This window comes from Squalius cephalus, assembly GCF_949319135.1.
Source record: "Squalius cephalus genome assembly, chromosome: 9".
NCBI classification, from domain to species: domain Eukaryota; kingdom Metazoa; phylum Chordata; class Actinopteri; order Cypriniformes; family Leuciscidae; genus Squalius; species Squalius cephalus.
Window position 1 is genome coordinate 13,565,993 of NC_137130.1, and position 20,119 is coordinate 13,586,111.

A 20,119-nucleotide genomic window follows, 5' to 3' on the forward strand; every position below is an offset into this window, starting at 1 on the left:
GACAGGGTGATCAGGACCCCGACGCGAAGCGGGGGGTACATTATCCCTTACATAAATAATGCTTGTACATCATTCATTAATCTTAGCTTAATGATAATTTTTATACTAATTAGGGCTGCAAGCGATAATTTTTTTTTAATCTAATTAATTACATGATGTGCCGTTTAATTAATCTAATTAATTGCATTTCAAATTTGGCTGAGAAATAACCCCCAAAAGATCATTTGAAGTCATTTTTGTGTTAAATCAGAAAAAGCATCAAATAAACATTACAAAAGGTAGCTTTAGAAACATATGTTTTATTTGATTCAACTTAGAAATTAGTACACATAAACCTTTAGACTAAAATGGCCATGATTTTTTCAGAAGCTGCATCTGAATTGGTATTAAGATATATTACAGACCAAAGCAGTTTGATTACCAACATTCTTCAGAATATCTTAATTTATGTTCCGCAAAAGAAAGAAAATCATACAGTTTTGAAATGATGAAAGATTGGGTAAATGTAAATAAACAGAATTAATTTTTTTTGGGCAAACTGTCCCCAAAATATGAAATTATATTTTTTTTCATGAAGTGAAACTCTAAATTAGAAAGTAAAACTGCCAGTAGGTGGTGGTAAATGTCTAAATAAGTAAGTCATTGTGTCATTGATTCATTCATTCAATTCGTCTAAACGGCTGATTCATTCAGGAATGACGTAAAATGGCTTTCTTTATCAAGGGGCTATTGAATCTGCTTCACCCGATTGATTCGCTCAAAACACATTGTTCGGAGATGCACAACAGTTCTGCTCTGGCTTTATAGGTTATATTTTCATTGCCAAAACTGAGCAAAAACAAACAATATTGTGTCTAAAATATCACACAATATTAACTTATTTTTTTGAACTGTTGAATAAAATCAATATCACATTTGCACTAGTGCTAGTCTGGACAAAAACAGCACTTGTGTGATATTGCTCTCGTCATTGATGCTGCTTAACGGTTACCTATTGGCTTATCATATGATTTAAATATGAGACAAAAACTCACACGGGGCATTTTTGCCCTGAAATCTTGAATTTTAAGGCCATTCTAACGACTTCCTGTAGGCTACATATTATAGTGAGTTGTTGATCTGCTTTGTTCGTCACCAATCAACTGTTTGAAATGTAAGATGACCTACGTAGGTCTGGGGTGGGGCGGGTGAGTTAAATGCGCTAATCATTTCATTCACGTAGCCTAATTATTTTATATCTAATTCAATTAACACGTTAAATCGACAGCCCTAGTACTAATACATTTGTAACACTTCAAGCTACATAAATTAAAATAAATTCATGTATAATGAACAAAAATTAATTAACAATAAACAATAGTTCACTTAAAAAATAATTTTCAATTTAGTAATAAAATTGTATTTATTTATTTAACTAACCTAGATTAATATATGCTTTAAAATGTTTCATACATGCTTTAACAATGTTCATTGTTAGTTCATGATGCAATAAAGTATGTTAAAGTATTGAACCTTGTTGTAAAGTGTAACTATTTTTTGTTTGATCTTTTTTTGTAAAATACATTTTTTTATTTTTTTTTTATAAAAGTAGTGTTTAAGGAAACTCACACTGTTCACAACATAGAACTGTTACCTTTAACTTTGCTGTGCCTTTAGACATGGTTCATATGTTTAATGAACTCTCATTGCACCTCATGCTCCTGGGCATCTGTCATAGGCACAACTACATTGATTTTTGGCTGTTCTTGAGGAGTGTCACTAGAACTCATCAGTCCTCTGGTGATTTGCTGACAGAAGCAATTACAGATGATTTTCAGCATCATTTTGCGAATAGAACTACACAACAAAAAGTACATGACTGGATCCAGACAGCTATTAAGTGCAGATAGTAGTAGAACTACTTCATTGGTTTTATCCAACACATTTATCCTGTCGCAAGATGTGCCAGTTTCCATCTGTGACATAATATAGAAAATCCTCACTGAGTGGTAGGGCACAAAACATATTGTGAAGAGGAAGAGCACGAAGAAGGATTTCCATGCTGTTTTGTTATACTTGACTGCGTTTGGGAAATCTGGGTTCTTTCTGGAGGCTGTAAGGAGCTTCATTCCGATCCTTCCATAGGAGATTACCAACGCACCATAGACCACCCAAAATATACCCACGACGGCAAAGTTCAAATAGGCTTTCCATTTGGATTTTTGCAGTTTTTTATATTGGAAGCACTGTTGGGGTTCATCATTATCTGGAGTCTGGACAATAAGTGGCATAACTGCAGCAAGTGACACAATCCAGATGACACAGCAGAGAAGTACACTCCACCGGCTCTGCAGAAACACCTGCCTACAGGATGCCCTCTGGAACTTCAAGTAACGGTCTACACTTATGAAGCCCAGTAAGACTATACTAATGTACATGTTCATGTAAAAGATGTTACCCACTATCCTGCACAGTAATGACGGCAGCACCCACCGGTCATGGTTGAAATGGTACATCACTCGGAAAGGCAGGCATATCACAAGAAGTAAGTCAGCCAGAGCCAAGTTAATGAGAAAAATGCGAACAGAGTTTTTCTTTGGATGTACTCGCAGAAACACCCAAAGAGCTAGCAGGTTTCCAGCCAACCCGAACAGGAAGAAGAGTGCGTACAAAATAGCCAGCGGAACCTGCAAGCTGGTGTTGTCCATCTGGCAGTGTTGCTGGGGAATTTTTGACATGCTGGTCGGTGATGCTTTGGGGAAGTTTTGAAGATTGTTGCTCATCTTTGCATGTACATAATCAAATCTTAGAAAGATAAACAGATGTCATTATAATACTAATTATAATAGTTTGCATTGAACTAAATGTCTGATGTGTACTAGGTAATTGGAGAGTAACTTGCCTTGTTAATTCTGTCCATCAGAAAACTTGCTGAGTTTCATGTTGAAAGTCTGTCTAATCTCTCTTCAGAACTGTATTTGCAAACTTCCTCGGTTAACTTGCCACAAAGCACAGCTGTGCACCAATCAGTATTAACACTTTAAAGGGGGAAGAGCTTGTCTCAAAACCACATTTCAACTCCACCTCTGTTCTCGTGACCTCCAGATCAGATATATTAGGCCTCCTGATCAATGTTGAAATGATATTTAATCAATTTAAAATATTTAATTGTGATTATATTATCTTATTTTTTTACTTTGTTTTACTAATGGGTGATATTCCACTTGTTGAGATTTGATGAAAATACAAAATACAAATTATGATTCATACTTTTTATTTTCATTTTATTTCATTCAAATTGACAAAACCGGACATTCCATTTTACAAATATAGGTGTTTTATCAAACCCCCTCCATTACCCACCCATCTAACATGTGGCAGTCATCATTATGTGTAGATTGATGGAATAAATCCACAAAAAAAGCAAACAATTGAAACTATAATTGAAACAATACTTTTGTTAAATATTTTGTTTAAATAAACAGTTTCTTTCTTTCTTCACTGTTTATTGATAACTTAGTTTTCAGAAATCACTCAGAATCGCTTTACATATTTAATTAATCACAATGTGTCTTCACTTCCCTTGACTTTCAATGCCAATTCCAGTGTGGTTTGTACAACAGAGTAACTATCTTTTTTGTCTTTTCTTTCTTTTTCACTGCAGCCTCATTGTGTGTTGCTGGCATCGAAGGAGAACTCTGCTCCAGTGAAACTGGGTGGCTTCGGTGTGGCTATACAGTTGGGAGAGTCCGGATTAGTGGCTGGAGGTACTTGGAAAAACCCTGTTTAAACTTGTAACATACAGTACATGGACATTTCCTGTGTACTCTACCTGCACTGCAAACTAGAAGCGTCAGTGACTCATGCATTGAGAAGCTTCTGGTCAACATTATTCAAATGTAAAAGCATATAATTGAAGCACAAACTACACAAAGAAATAACTTCCTATTTTCATTATATTGGCTTGAAGAACTGAAACTCATCAGAATTTTAATATATTAGTTCCTTATTTTATCATACAAAGCCATTTAGGACATAATAACTCTTATTCAGTGTCACTTCATACATTGGGTCTTAAATTTCGAATCATTCAGGCAATGATTTTATCCTGATCCATGAGCTCTTTGTCACTACTGCTGTTTGTGAGTGACAGTGTATGCATGATTGTGCTGCTTGATTGTTTAAATCTTGTATCAGCGACAGCTCTTTTGCATGTATTTGAATGGATGCTCACACGTGACATGTTGTCTGTGCCGCAGGCCGGGTGGGCACTCCGCACTTCATGGCCCCTGAGGTGGTGAAAAGAGAACCCTATGGGAAACCTGTGGATGTTTGGGGCTGTGGTGTCATTCTCTTCATCCTGCTGAGTGGCTGCCTGCCCTTCTATGGCACCAAAGAACGCCTGTTTGAAGCAATCATTAAAGGAAAATACAAGGTAGTAGTTTAATAGCATAGTCCGTCAAGACATGCTGGAAATATCTTTAAGGCCTTCAAAAGGGGCTGATGTCAGGCTAATTACAGCGGCAACATATACTGATTTGTTTAAGGGCTTAGATTATGAGGTAAGAAACCTGAAGTCAGTTACTTTTTACACACAAATCACTTTAGTCCATTAGTGGAAAAGTTGTATCAGAGGAACTGGGTTTGTCCATTTATGTATGCGTGTGCTTTGCAGATGAACCCACGGCAGTGGGGCCACATCTCAGAGAGTGCCAAAGACCTGGTGCGTCGTATGCTGATGCTGGACCCTGCCGAGAGGATCACAGTATATGAAGCTCTCAACCACCCCTGGCTCAAGGTATCAACATAACTCAAGAAATATCTGCTTACTGATCTTAGAGTTTTATTATTGTTGTTGTTGTTGCTATTGTTTTTTTAAATTAATAATACTATTAAAACCATACAAACTGTATGCATTATATACACTAATTATATATTATTTTTCAGCATTGTTTTCTTAATATGCTTTATTATATGTTTTGTTTTTTTGTATTTGTGTTCATGTAGATTTGCATGTTTCTGCAATAATTTATGGACTTAAGTTGCCCTTCTTTAATGAGATGAATAAGCACCATTTGAAGTGTGTGTGTTTCCTGTTAGGAGAGAGACCGCTATGCCTACAAAATCCACCTTCTTGAAACAGTCGAGCAGCTGAGGAAGTTCAATGCCAGGAGGAAGCTAAAAGTGAGTTATTGACACTTTAGAGTCTGCGTATTGTTTTAGCAACTGCTCTTGTGCCTGATTCATGTGCATGTTCTTCAGTGTAATATAAGGACCACAAATAAATAATAAGTAGGGCAGCCACATTGTACTATATGCATTGCACTGTGAAAGTAAAAAGGATGGAAATACATGTTTAGATGGGAATGTCAGCTAAATTCAGTTGTTGCCAAATATGCAGAGTTAATGAATATCTGTACGGCTTCACAGGGTGCAGTGCTCGCCGCAGTCTCAAGTCACAAGTTCAACTCTTTCTATGGTGACCCACCTGAAGAACTGCCTGACTTCTCTGAGGACCCTACTTCATCAGGTACTACAGCAACCAGCAGAGATGCAACATGAGCTCCCACTCACTTCCTGAACTGATGTTTTTTGTGCTGAATTAACGGTCTTGTAGTCTCTTATCACAGTGTTTTGGTTACTTTGATGTTATCTGCAGACAGAGAGAAAGAAATTAAGCTTATTGGTAACTTGCTAAGAAAAGCATCATGGTCATTATTGCGCACAATTTAGGGATTTGAACCAATCTCTAAGTCTCAGTAAGCTATCCCGCTACAGGCATGAAATATTCCTCAAATCACATTGCCGGTTGAGAAGAGGTGAATCCTATACATACAAAAATCTCATAGAGTTACGTTGAGGGAGTTGAGGGATAAAAATGTCATGAAGATTTAGGGTGGCCTCTTTTGACTTGAGCCATTAAACAAATAGCTCTAGAAACTGCTTAGCAACACCCTAACAACCACCCACAATACCCTATCATTAAGCCAGTGAGTTTTGCATAGGCAAGCACCACTCAAATTTTCAAAATTTTTTTCTTTCAATTTTTTTTTTTTTTTTTTCACAGAAACAGTGTTTAAATATCTTACAGACCTGACCACAAATAATTTGGTTCACAGCCTAATTCGTGTTTCCTGTTTATTTATCGTGCCAATTGTGGTTACATGCTTTTTTCACTTAACACAGAATTTAAAGGGTTAGTTCACCCAAAAATTCTGTCATTAATTACTCAACCTCATGTCATTCCAAATCAAATACTTTTGTTCATATTCAGAACACAAATTAAGATATTTTTAATAAAGTCTGAGCGATTTCTGTCCATACATAGACAGCTATGCAACTACCACTTTGACACTTCAAAAAGTTTATAAAGAGATCGTAAAACTAATCCGCATGAATTGAGTAGTCCAAATTTTCCGAAGACACGATAAGTTTCTACGCTCAACAGATTGAATTTAGGCTTTTATTCACATATAAACATTCATCAACACACATCCGTTATGATCAATGGAAGCTCAAGCATGTTTGCTTGATGTGCGAGAACCAATGAGGTTCATTCTCGTGTGTTAAACAACGCATTTGAGCTTCCACAAGAACCGATGTGGTTCATTCTTGTGCGTAAAGCAGGTTCAGTTGAGCTTCTGTTTATGTTCGCTGATCAATGTTTATATGTGAATAAAAGCTTGAATTCAATCTGTTCATCATATAAAGCGATTCTGTCTCTTTAGAAAATTTGGACTAAACCACTCAATTCATTTGGATTTGTTTTATGATCACTTTATGAACTTTTTGAAGTGTCAAAGTGGTAGTTGCGTAGCTGTCAATGGAGAGATCTTATTCTTATTCTTATATTATTAAAAATATCTTAATTTTGTGTTCTGAACATATCCCCTAAGATATACTGGGAATTTCATTTGAATGTGCATTTGTAAGTAGTTATTCACAAACTGATTGTTTTATGTGCGCACTTAAGAGTGTGGGTGAATCCTATCTCTAATCACATGACAATTCATCTCTGTATTGTTGAAGTAATATTTGTTGCTTGTTTCTATGCTGGCCACCCTGCAGGACTACTAGCTGCAGAAAGTAGGTGTCACTGTCTGTCCCTTTACGAAGTCTTGATTCTTTCAAATCAAGTTACTTTTCCTTTGTATCTGAAGGTCATGGTGTTTGCTCGCTTGTGTTTGTGTGCATGTAAAGGGGCTGTGTCACAAGTGCTGGACAGTTTGGAGGAGATCCATGCACTGACAGACTGCAGTGAGAAAGACCTGGACTTTCTACACAGTGTCTTCCAGGACCATCACCTCCACACATTGCTTGATGTAAGAGACTGTACTATACAGGCAAATATACATATACACATCCCATACAATTTTAAAACTTTAAAGTAAATGTCACATTAGGATTTTCTTCTTTCTTTCTTGCTTTTGATGAGTCAGCAACAACCTAGTCTTGGCCTCGGATCATTCACAGACCTTCTGATGCATATTGCACATAAAAATGGCTAGAGTTCACTGAGATTGCAGTTCCAGTCTGATAAACTGGCTTTGTGCAATTTCTGGGCATCGCAGGGTGCTAGATTGTTAGCTAGATTATTATTTTTAAAACATTTATTTTACCTTTGCCTTCATCTAATGTTCAATTCAATGAACACAGTAAATCATTTTTTAACACTGTTAAGTGTGAATCTTAAAATGATTATCCATTTTTCATACTGTATAATGTAATGTTGTGATGCCTAAATTCACTTGTAGCATTTAACACAACTGATTTGAACTATTAGCCATAGTAAGTTTGGCTATGCTATAACCTGTGTAAACAGGTTGGATTTGGTTTCTTGACATTTAACAAATCATCTTACAGTATATTCATTGCTGGCACAACCCCGGAGGAGTGATTTGTGGGTAATTGCACACAAGTAGTAGTTCAGGATTTGTTCTTGGTGACTTCCACAATGGGCTGCTAACAGCCTACAATCTTGATCATTACCCTTCCACTACCCAAACAAAAAGCCATCCATGCCACAGATATCAATTTACTTGAAATCATTGACCAGAACTAACTTGTAGTTTCTTTTCTGGCTACCACAGCTGATCAGACAATAAATGTCAGTAGACCAATTTCAGAATTTTTGTTTATTTTAGAACTCAATGGACTTTGTTCATGCATTGTTCTTTGTTCATTCATTGCAAGCACACCCGCTGCATTGCCTCGGCACACACACACACACACGTGCACTTGTGTCTTTTAGTATTATGGCATTATACACATTTTTGTGTGTGAATAAGTGCAGCTGTGGACTCTCTTCCCAGTCTCTATATTTGTGTGTGTGTGTGTGTGTCTGTATACCAAGGCCTCTATAGAGAGGCATACAGCTTGGTACAACCCAGTGTGGATGATAGGGTCTGTCTCCATAGCCACAGGCCAGAGGAAAGCAGAGAGGAGGGCTCTGTGGGTAAGATTATCACCAGGAGGGTGTGAATGCATGTCGTCCCATTGAGAACTCAACTCCTACCCTGAATAGGGAGGGAAACAATAGCACCTATTGTCAACCTCCGTGCTTTTTTACTGTTGTGGCTCCAGCAGTATCTGTGTATCAGAATAGTTACTCCAGACTTTGCCATCCTCTCCATTCAAGCTCTGAGTGTAACTCTACCTTCTTGAAACAGAGGACAGAGGGGTTAAGATCCTATCAGGACCAACTTTGCCTGGAGTTTAACTTCGGTTTTGGTTGTTTTTTCTTTGGCTGTGGTGAGTAACCTGGGATATTTTCATATTTATTGTTGCTGGAGGTTTTGCAACGTTTGCTCAATGCTACCCTTAAACTCAGCTAAAACTGTATGTGTGAGATTGTGAAATATAGATAAAGAATGGATATCCTGTGCACTCAAAAATGTAATAGAGGTGTGATCCTGGCCGTGAAATGGCTTGTCCTGCGAGGTTTGACGCTCGGGCTAAGCCACTGAAGAATCACATATTAACAGATGTGTTTTACAAAAATATTTAAATGCAAATAACTCACAGCATACTGCAGCTGACTCAGATGCGCAGAATAATGTACCTGTAGGCATGACCTCTGGAGACATGGAAAACAACTGTTAATGCAATTACAGCTGTTCATCACTGGAATACATTTTTAAAAAGTATTTAATTATTCGTCTTTTTTATTAACATATTGCTTGAAAAACTGTAGCCTGTTACGTGCAATAGAGCTGCTTAGTTGTGATGACAACTTGCAGGCCCCTAACAAAAGCAGCAATGTCAGCGAAATGTTATTGTTTGTGAGGGTTAACCTCTTATTGTTTTTCCTCTACTCAAAAAGGAGCCAAGGAATCTTCTGAATATTGTTCTGTCCATTTTCACTTTTTCAGCTATACGACAAGATAAACACCAAGTCTTCACCGCAAATCCGGAATCCTGCAAGTGACGCAGTATCGAGAGCCAAAGAGGTGAGTGCAGACTACAGTAACGGAAAGATGCTGTTGTAGTTGCAAATAAAACATTATGAGGTACAGAGAGGTTCCTAGCACAAGTTTAATTACTTTCATTGTAGTTTTTGACTTGTTTGTCGATCAAAAACCAGGCTACCAGGACAATTTTTTTTTCTACTTTTATGCACAACCTGTCCATTTCAGAAAAGATGCAGTTTAATGCCTCTTTTCAATTTCTTCGACAGGAAAGTATGTTAATGTGACTCAGGACTTAGATTAATATTTAGATGATTTGAATGTGTTAATTCAGAATGACATTTTAAATATTTAATACTCTGTTTATCAGAATATTTTGGTGTATGTTTGTCCTCCTTTTTTTAACAACTATTCTGTCTAGTTTATATTTCCATTTTAATACAGCTCATATGGATATTCAGAAATGGCTCACTGCATGACCTCACACCTTGGCTTTCCTAGAAACTGAATTTCCTCACTGCATATTTCTATCATGGTTTTTTCACTTCTGCTTTGTGGCTTTTTTCATTACGAATTTCTTCAAAAATAATTTGTAACACTTGAAGTGAGCTGAATTTTCATATTATAACTGAAAGCTGATAACATTGTAAAAAACATTATGGCTTGCTTCGTATACATTTTGTTAAAATAAAATGTATTTTACAGATGATGGTCTCACAATTTTAGCTTTTCAAATAGCAAATCCGTTTTAGTAATTTTATACCGTCTCTGTTCATATCTGTTATTTAGAAAGCACCATGTGACAGGCATTCATGTAATTTTATATAGTTTAACAAAAGGCCTCAACCAGAGGCCTGTTTTGTAGTCAATGCCTCTTAGAATTTTTAATCTCAGTGTATGATTTATGTGACATTTACAGATCCTTAGTGGTCTATTGCTTGTGTGAACACATGACTCTTTTCTTTCTGGTGAATTAGAATGCATTCAAACCAGCTGCAGTCAAAAAAATCCACATTAACAAGTGAATGTGTGTGTTTGCTTTTACCTACGGAGTAGACTAGAAAAAATATATAGAATAATGACTGTGGATTTGGACAAAGCAGCTGTTTTATAGCCATTGATATGTAAGTGCAGAAGATTATCATTGAGATCACAGAGACTGACATGACGCTTCTCAATTTACCTGAAAGTAAATTTGAGAAAGTGAACATGCATTTAGCTTGGTGATCTTATCGGGCTGTATGTTTGATGTGTGACTGTCTGTGTGGTTTCCTCACTGTTGGCTGAAGCGTTTGCTCTCTTCATTTGCACAGAAACTGTTAGAATCCTCACAATTAACACAAGTAGTGGTTCTATTTTGTTCTTAACACACTAAATGAAGTTTAACTATCCATTAACCACAATATCCAGTAACTTTACGAGCATTCAAAAGAAAAAAATCCCTTGCTGGCTCTAAAGACATAAAAGACATTGATATAGTATTTCTTATAAACAGCTGATGTTAATGAGGACAGGTGGGCAGGAAAGATAAAGTCAAGGTAATGCAGTCTAAAATGTAGCACTTTAATTAATTTAATTCAATGTAATAAATATTATGGGAATAATAGGAAACGATGATGGATTTTTTTACATCCTCATCTAAATTCACTCTATCTATTTGGTTAATGCATATTATTGATTTTTAGGGCTGCCCCCGAATAAAGATTTTTCTAGTCGACTAGTAGTTGTTCATTTAAGCGAATAGTTGACTAGTCACACGTTTATGATATTAAATTAATTACTTAAATATTACTTTAAAATATAAATTAGCACGCTTATCACTAGGAAAAGTAATGATTCTGAATTTGTCAGAAAAAAAAAACAGCAAGGAGACTTACTGAATAATTTATAGGTAAACTAGTGTTTTTTGAGTCAGTGTCAGCTACAAAGATGAATTTGACGTTTCATACGGATTACGTAGTCAGAGAATAAATGTTTTTTTTAAATTTGAATTGGTTAATTTAAAAGTAGCCATTTCAAGCTTGCTATATACATATAGTATATGTCTGTGAGGCATGTATATATGCTTGTGTGAGTATTGGTATCGGATCATTTTTGTGGCATGCTCCAGAAAGACGTACACAGAGACAGAGATGGCAGAAAGTGCATCCTGTTTATTCTTTTTATTTTAATAAAGCTCGAGTTTTGTTGTAATTGTGAGTGCACACAAATACAAGTACACACAGTTTTAAATGATGTATTAGTCTATTTTAAGTTAATGCAAGTGATCTCCGCATGAATACTTGGATATGCGCACATTTATCTAGGATAACATTTGAACGAGCGGCCATGTAAGGTGGCTAACATTAGGCTGCTACTTACATGTTTCAAATGATAAGCCATATTTGAGGTTGATGAATGAAAGGCGAACATTTGGATTTCCAAATTTGGTCAATTAAGACTAACGTGTAGTCGACTATTAGGGGGCAGCCCTATTGATCTTATTGTCAATTATTCATCTATGTACATATGTGAACATTTTTCTTATTTTTTTTATTTCTTTTTACTAAATGTTCAATGACTTCTCCAGTCATTTAGTTAGCTTAAACATGCCACTCCACAACCGACTGCAAGCTCACATTTATTTAGATGTTCTTTACAATAGAGAAGAAAAGATCTGTTGCAGCTTCCATTACATCTCGACTTTAAACTGCTGTTTTAGGAGGGGAGTAGTCCCCCATTCAGTTAAATTTTTTCTTGAAGTAAAATGGGTTGCGAATGCTGTTGCCTTGAAGTTAGTGCCTTGAACCAAAACTGATAATGTCTTATCATATATTATTTGCGTCAACTGGAGCTTTCTGAATATGTCAACGAATCCTAACTTGATGCTATCTGATAAGCTTGATCAAACAGATGTGTTAAACAGATTTTCATTTTCAGGTTCCCATAATGAGATTAAAGTAATCTTAGTTTGGATAGTTAAAACCATCTGCATTCTCTAAGATAAAAATAGTAAGTTTCAAACCAGTCTTGATGGTTGCTTCTGGTCTTAATCTATAGTTTGATGGCCTCCCTCAGTGGTTCTCTTAGTCTTGACTCGTCTAAAACCAGTCCCTTCTTCTCAGTCACAAGTCACACAACCTATAAAGCTCAACTACTTCCTTTAGTATTGCACATCAAAAAGGAACTCAGGCTGGCTGGTGATTAAAGAGCTGTGCTCTCGAATAACCCTCCTTGGCCTCTTGCTTGTGATCACTGGCAGTGGTGAAATGCTTAAGGATTATCCTCTTTGTATTGCTTAGAGCCAGCGGGGCGGAAACTAACCCTTCACCTCTCACTGTTTTCCTGAGCGACTGAATCTTGCGGAGACGGCGAAATGCCTACCTCCAAAATTCAGCCTTCGACTCTGCTGCTTCTTACACAGACTATATGTATCAAATGTTATAAAACTCTCCTGTGTGTGTCTCTCATGCTAAGACCTCCGCTGAAGACGGGTCGAGCACGGCTTTGAAACATCTGGAATATGTAAGCTGCAGACATTTTCCCAATCTTATGTCCACTTCTTTTTACCACTTTTGTAGAACATGTGGAAATTTCTAGCTACACGGATTCTTGTAAATGTCTGAGCTTTACATTTAGTGATGTTGACTGGCAGATGGGTTTACACATTGATTAGAGCTCATTAGAGATGATTAGTGTGGTTTCAAAAGACGTTCAGGTTCCGGCGCTCAGAAGCATTCAGCGGGGAGTTGTGACATATCTGCAGTACTGTGCCAAATCACCCCCTTCCCACCTGACCCGTCCCACCCCGCCAATAGAAGGGCCAAATGAGTCCAGACAGCAGTGCTTATTGGTCACATGGGGTTTAAGGGTCATGCCAGAAATTTTTGTGTGTGTGTGTCTGTTCTGATATATGGTGTGTGGGGTCTCAGCAGTCCAGCTCAAAGTTGTGTTGCAGTGTACGAGATTAAAAAGCCTATGTCAGATATAGCATCTTTACTCACCTCAAGAGATATACTTAGCGTGGAGATGACAGCCTGAGGTAAAACCTGATGACTCTGTCTGTCTGTAGGTACTGGAGGAGATTTCATGCTACCCGGAGAATGCAGACGCTAAAGAACTGAGACGGATCCTATCCCAGCCCCATTTCATGGTGAGTCACAGCAACACAGCTCGAATTCTTTTGATAATCTCTTTACAGAAACACCTCAAAAATTCAATATGAAATCAAAATTGTATAACCCTATTTACTTTCCTTAATGCACGTTCTGGTCTTGTTATAAATGAATTATCGGTCCATGTTATTCTTTGTAATATTTAATCAACACGTAACCTTCCTCTTCCTGATGTCATTTAGGCTGTGCGGATTGTTGGATAATGGTAGCCAATAGCCACATATCTATTTAGTAATTATCACACTAAACTAATACTTTTATTCAGCAAGGACACATTCAATTGACAAAAAATGACAGTAAATAAATATATGCAGTTTTTTTTTTTTTTGCTTTCTATTCATCAAAGAATCCTGAAAAAATATGTTGCACAGTTTCCACAAAAATATTAAGCGGCACAACTGTTTTCAACAATGTTAATATTTAAGAGTTTTTTGATCACCAAATCAGCATTATAGATTGATTTCTGAAGGATCATGTGACACTGAAGGCTGGAGTAATGACTGCTGAAAATTCAGCCTTGCCATCACAGGAATTTTTAAAATATAAACGAAAATTTTTAAATATATTCAAATAGAAAAAATATAAATATTTAAATTGCAACATTTCACAGTATTACTGTGAGAAAGCTTAGGAGGCTTCTTTCAAAAGCATAAACAAATCTTATTGACCCAAAACTTTTTAATTGCAGTGTATGTTGCATTACGAAAGTAATAAAGGTTTGTGAACGTCATTTCATATTGACTTTAAGGATCTCAAGGCTATCCTTATTATAATCTTAGTGTTAGAAAGCACTGCTAACATCATGAAGTACAGTTAAACAGCAAAAGTGGAGTCTTCAAGTTTACTTAAATTTCAGTCAGCAATATATCTTTGAAAGATTAATTAGAGCACTTGTACTTAGTCTTTATGAGGTAAATATGTTTATTCAGGATGTTGTCAGCAGACTTATTTCACCATCTCAGTCTTTGCAATCCTTTTCTGTAATCTTCTATAATCAATGAGATATTCGTCAGTTGTGTTCAGAGCATTATTCTCAGCTGGACAAACAACCTCATGACAGATGAAGCAGAGAGTTTGCCCTTTGCCCTTCAAACCGAATGTTTGTGAGGGTTTCGCTGATTAAAGATTCCTCCGCTTTTTACATAGAAAACATGTTTTAACTCTTAGAAGTGAAAACGTCCTCCCCAGTTCAAAAAGACCCTTTTTGAAACTTTAATATCACGTAATTCTACAGGTTTACCTTTCAATCAGGGGGGGATAGTGAGAGTGAGAATTGTTGGTGAGATTAAAAGTAAAAAAGTGTAGGAAAATCTGATTCTTCAAAGTGTGTGAGATAAGTGATGTGTCATGGAACACTGAGCGAGATTGATTAAATTAATCTGGCATAATCCAGGCTGCAAGGGACTTATTTGGGGGCTTTTTACAATGTTTTTACTTCCACTTGAACTGGGGATTTAGTACAGAACTGAGAGAAATAAAGAGGGAACGGTTGCTTTCAAAAGTCAAAAAGAGCTCATGCATGAAAAAAGCAAGACTTAGGTGATCACCAACTCCGTCAGCAGGATCCAGAGTGCGCGTGTGTGTGTGTGTGTGTGCGGGGGGGCAGAAAAGAGATAAAATGCAAGAGAGGAGGGAGGCACCATCAGGTACTAGCTGTAGAATTCCAGCATGACCTTGCCCTCGATACTTTTCTCACAGTCTCATAATTCCACACAAGATGGTAGTGTCAGATGAGCTGGCAAGAAAAGAGACAAAGTTTGTGGTGCTTATTATTATTAATTAATTTGGTTATGCTCTGCACACTTTTAGGAAGGCAAACAGTCATAAATAGTCAACTAGATTTGTACACTACTTTTCAAACGTGCAGGGTCTGTAAGATCCTCTTTTTTTAACTAAATTAATACAATAAATTGATCAAATGTGACTGTGTTTTACATTGATGCAAAAAATATATTCTTTTCTAATCTAATCTATTATTATGGTTTCCACAAGAATATTAAGCAGCAGACCTGATTTCAACAATGATAAGTAGAAATGTTTTTTGAGCAGCAAATCAGCATATTAGAATGATTTCTGAAGGATCATGTGACACTGAAGACTGGAGTAATGACTGCTGAAAAATCAGCTTTGCCATCACAGGAATATATTAAATTTTATTTTAAATTGTAATAATATTTCAAAAGATTACTGTTTTGTCTTTTTGATCAAATAAATACAGCCTGGTTGAGAATAAGAGACTTCTTTGAAAGAAAATCTTTCAGAGTCCAAACAACAGTAGTGTTAATTTCTCAAGAAAACATGAGTGGTGCTTGCACAACTCGCCTCCTTGATTGATTACCAAGACATTGCTCTGTGATTGCTAATGTGATCTGAGTGGATTTTAGTGCATTACTATCTGCTTGTTAGTGTTTATTAGCTGGTTGCTTACTAGCAAGCCCTTACTAAGAAGGTTTGTCAATTTTTGAGCTCAGCTTGGAGTGAGATTCGATTCATGTGATTCAATTTCAATCACGACTCAATATCAATTAATTTTTTATATACATGGGTTACAAAAGGGCTAAAGGCGCACCTCTGTAAAAGGCACATTGATTTTATTCTCCTCTAAACCACTAGATGGCACAAAACTTGCCTCATAAAGATCATAACAATATTATATTAATCATATCATATAGTAAAATATTTATTGTTACTGTGCACTGTAAAAATTATGTTGGTTTAACTTTTTAGTAAGTTACCTGGTTACCTTAAAATAAGTTCATTTTAATGAAAAATTTGAGTTAATACATTGAAGGATATTGGTTTAATAAATAGAAACTCAAAATATTATGTTATTTAAACAACATTAATAATCTAAGTTGATTTGACAAAAGATAAGTTGTGATAAATCATGAAAATAAATTTACAGTGTTCTGTAACGCCATATTACATTTTTATGGGATCATCTTCAAAGCTTTCAGAGTATATAGTTTTTAAATATTTATTTTAATATATGTTGATTGAACAAACATAAATTGTACAAACTTTGCTGAAGTTTTGAAAAAATATTATGCAAAACATATATATATTATATATATATTTGTATCAATAATGGGGACTTTTGTCGAATGTTGTAAACTATACAGAGAACCCTTTCAGCTGATATTGTTATTAAATCTTAATTTACAACTGATTTGTATATTGCAAATGTAAGGTGTTTTTATAATAATACTTTTATAATAATAATGTTATAATACTAACTTTTTTTTAATGGTATTAGAGCAAAGAAAATTCATATGTATTATAGTCGTTTTTCTTTGCAAAATGCTCCTCTCTAGAGTTCATTTTTCTAACTGTACAGTTTATGGCCACTGAATGACTTTTCTGAGGTAAATGTAACATTATGTGGCAAGACATGACACATTTCAGTAAGTTGTACTGGTTCTTTCAACATACCTTCTGATGTTCATTTATTCTTATTTTGTGCTGTAACAAATAGTAGTAAAAAGTATCCCTAAGAGATGATCGGTTCATGTGCACTCCCGCTTCACTTGATCTGTACATCGCTACAGCAATCTGTCACGCCAGATTGAAAGCGCCAAAACGGTATTTATTGTTTGAATTTCGTAATAAAACTTAAGTTTTACAGCCCAGACTTTTTGTGATTTAGTGCATTGTCTGTGCCCTCTTTGCTCCATGATGTTTTTTAACTGCGTGAGAAAATGGAATAGTGGTGTTAGAGCATGAGAACAGTGCCAATTGCGTGACTCTCACGCTGAATATACCTCCAGTCTATGAGATTTTGTTGTTTGTGTGTGTGTCATATCTCTCTCTCTATTACTTTCTTTCAAGGCCTTACTTCAGACACATGATGTTGTGGCACATGAGGTGTACAGTGACGAGGCACTGAGGGTCACTCCACCACCTACATCACCATACCTCAACGGAGACTCACCCGAAAGCACGAACGGAGACATGGACATAGAGAATGTCACACGGGTGCGCCTTGTTCAGTTCCAGAAGAACACCGACGAACCAATGGTATGAATGTCTAACATGTATAAACTTATATGTCTAGCATATATGCCTAGCATGAACTTGAGAACAGTTTCTCTTATAGTTACAGTAGCTATCATAGCTACTCTTCAAACTTTAGAGGTTTTGATCCCTCCACTTTCTAAGTGTGCAAACGCTAGCTCTGCACATTAAATATCCTGTGTTATGAGATTCTGCACGCATTTTGCCACCCTGAGCTGATCGTGTTGTTGATTAAGTTTTCACAGTCATTACAGTTTATATCCACTTCCTGAAAGTTTGACATTCTCATCAATGTGGCTTCAAATGAGTTTGTGGGCTCTGTTTCAGGGCATCACGTTGAAAATGAACGACCTGAACCATTGCATTGTGGCAAGAATAATGCATGGAGGAATGATCCACAGACAAGGTACATGCACCAGAACAGATCCCCCCTTAAAACCTGGTAGCCTTTAAAAATTCACCCCACACTGCTACATACACTGCAGCCACTCCAATGTTTTTATATTTCCATAAACACTTGATAAATTAATAGGAATGATATCCAACCCATGCTGCTTCAAAACAGACCCCTCAATACACATTTCTACATGGCAAGCTTGAGAGTGTGTGCCGTTACCTCATGAAGGGCAGATTGCACAATCTCTTAGAACTTGGCAGCAGTGTAACACTGACGTACAGGCCTTACCCACTTGCCAAACAAACACACGCCATCATCAAGCAGGACAATCTCACGAAGTGAAAGTAGTCAAGATAGATATGAAATTATGAAGACTGTAATACTGCCGCCATTTATTAACACGTGTAATGTCTCACTTTGTCACAAATCAGGAACTTTACACATTGGAGACGAGATCAGAGAGATCAACGGCATAAGCGTAGCAAATCAAACGGTGGAGCAGCTTCAGAAGATGCTTGTGAGTGGGAACAACCTTTTTTTAAGCTATGGTTTTCTTTAAAGGAATAGTTTACCCCAACCATTTAAATTGTTACCATTTACTCACACTCATGTTGTTTGAACTATGATGAGGTTTTTTTTCATGGAACACAAATGGAGTTATCTAGCAAAATGTCCAGACTGCCAGGCCTCAACCACTGATGACTTAGAGTAGATTTTGTTCTTTTTCTAAAGGTGGTCCATTTGACTGTAAGTGCCCTGCAAAGTGGACTTCACAGGTTAAATAAGATAATATACACTTCTAATATAACCAAATTTCATTCCTTTTCATATTAAACATTGTAACAGACATGTATCACTCAGTTTAGCACTTTCAAATATAAAATATAAAAAAATTATATTTATTAGTTAAATGATAAAGGTATTTACTTAAATACACATGGATGTCACGTCTATTACACAAATGTATGGTAATTTATATTTATTTATGTTTATTTTTATTTCTTTTTTATGCCATCATACCTTAAAATCGGCATGAAACGGAAGTTGCGAGCATCTTTTCTTCCCTTTTGAGCCTTTCATATGAGTTAAATGGCTTTTTGATTGAGGAAAACATTTAGTTTTTTCATTAAAGATTAAGAGGGCACGTTATTTAAAAACAATGATGTGCATGGATAAATTTACATATAGTAATAAACACCGCTATATTCCATAAAAATAAGAATTATACATTTTGATTTCATGGTGACTTTAAACTCCTCTAATGTGTTACTTAAGCGTTGTCTGTTTGATGACATCGCAGGGTGTTCCAAATGAACATGTTTTGTCAAGTGAGGTGAACTTCAACAGATATTACATGCTCAGTGAGTAGAGAGCAGTCTAGGAATCCTGTCGATCTGAATGCTGCTTAACACAAAGCTACTGTTTGTATTGTCTACTTTTTTCTATTTGTGTTCCTTTGAAGTAAGAAAATCATATGGATTTGGAACAACATGAAGATGAGTAGATGACACATTTTCATTTGAGTCTCTTAAACAGGCATTAAACTTTACCACCATTGTCCAGACATAATCCAGTAAAATGTACCTTTTTTAATAATTAGCTTTTTGTTTCTCTGTTGACAGCGAGAAATGAGAGGCAGCATCACCTTTAAGATTGTGCCCAGCTACCGCACACAGCAGTCGTCCTGTGAGGTAACGGCCTCTGTGGCCTTTGCACTCTCTTCTGCTCTGTGTCTCTGCCAGTCTCCTCTCTCCGCAGTGCTGTCGTGGCCTTGTGTGGTGGGGTTTGATTGCCGTGGACTCTTGTGTGACTAACTGCCTGCCTGATGGCTGCGTGTTAACGCTTTTCTCCCCAAAAGCCTCCATCCTGCCGGACCAAAGGGCCCGGTTCAGACACTACCGCACACCAATTTCACAACCAAGATACCGGAACCCTCCCTTACATATTACCAATTTTGAGAGGAGTTTAGATGTATAATGTGAGAATGTTTCACAGTCTGACATTGTTGCAGCATTATTCACAATTTATAAAGTTAATCTGTACCGTATTGCATACAGATAACTATTTCTCATAAAACTCCCCTTCCATATCACACGATTTCTCATTTCTAAACACATGTTGGCATTAAAGAGGTCAGATTTCACTTTAAATCTCTTGGGGAAGATGTT

The 20,119-nt window shown here is 36.4% G+C and overlaps 2 protein-coding genes across 34 annotated transcripts in view; one reads left to right on the top strand and one right to left on the bottom strand.

Moving 5' to 3' along the window:
* The window catches only part of caska (calcium/calmodulin-dependent serine protein kinase a), a 173,372-nt gene that overhangs the window by 137,065 nt on the left and 16,188 nt on the right, over nucleotides 1–20,119 (top strand). For 8 of the 33 annotated variants that reach the window (XM_079880765.1, XM_079880764.1, XM_079880786.1 and 5 more), the window contains exons 6-19: nucleotides 3,644–3,746; nucleotides 4,239–4,417; nucleotides 4,655–4,777; nucleotides 5,080–5,163; nucleotides 5,410–5,509; nucleotides 7,048–7,065; nucleotides 7,180–7,301; nucleotides 9,351–9,428; nucleotides 12,843–12,890; nucleotides 13,438–13,518; nucleotides 17,369–17,557; nucleotides 17,882–17,960; nucleotides 18,383–18,468; nucleotides 19,574–19,642. In XM_079880765.1, the coding sequence (XP_079736891.1) occupies nucleotides 3,644–3,746; nucleotides 4,239–4,417; nucleotides 4,655–4,777; nucleotides 5,080–5,163; nucleotides 5,410–5,509; nucleotides 7,048–7,065; nucleotides 7,180–7,301; nucleotides 9,351–9,428; nucleotides 12,843–12,890; nucleotides 13,438–13,518; nucleotides 17,369–17,557; nucleotides 17,882–17,960; nucleotides 18,383–18,468; nucleotides 19,574–19,642 (1,359 nt within the window). The remainder of the gene's footprint in view (nucleotides 1–3,643; nucleotides 3,747–4,238; nucleotides 4,418–4,654; nucleotides 4,778–5,079; nucleotides 5,164–5,409; nucleotides 5,510–7,047; nucleotides 7,066–7,179; nucleotides 7,302–9,350; nucleotides 9,429–12,842; nucleotides 12,891–13,437; nucleotides 13,519–17,368; nucleotides 17,558–17,881; nucleotides 17,961–18,382; nucleotides 18,469–19,573; nucleotides 19,643–20,119) is intronic. The other 25 variants (XM_079880783.1, XM_079880767.1, XM_079880792.1 and 22 more) reach the window with 7 other exon arrangements.
* Nucleotides 287–3,558, bottom strand: gpr34b (G protein-coupled receptor 34b). The gene has a single exon (XM_079880809.1). It carries the CDS (start codon nucleotides 2,760–2,762, stop codon nucleotides 1,683–1,685), a length of 1,080 nt encoding a protein of 359 aa, XP_079736935.1. The 5' UTR covers nucleotides 2,763–3,558; the 3' UTR covers nucleotides 287–1,682.

Coding starts and splice junctions, on each gene's coding strand:
- gpr34b (XM_079880809.1), bottom strand. CDS start 2,762: ATGAGCAACAATCTTCAAAACTTCCCCAAAGCATCACCGACCAGCATG.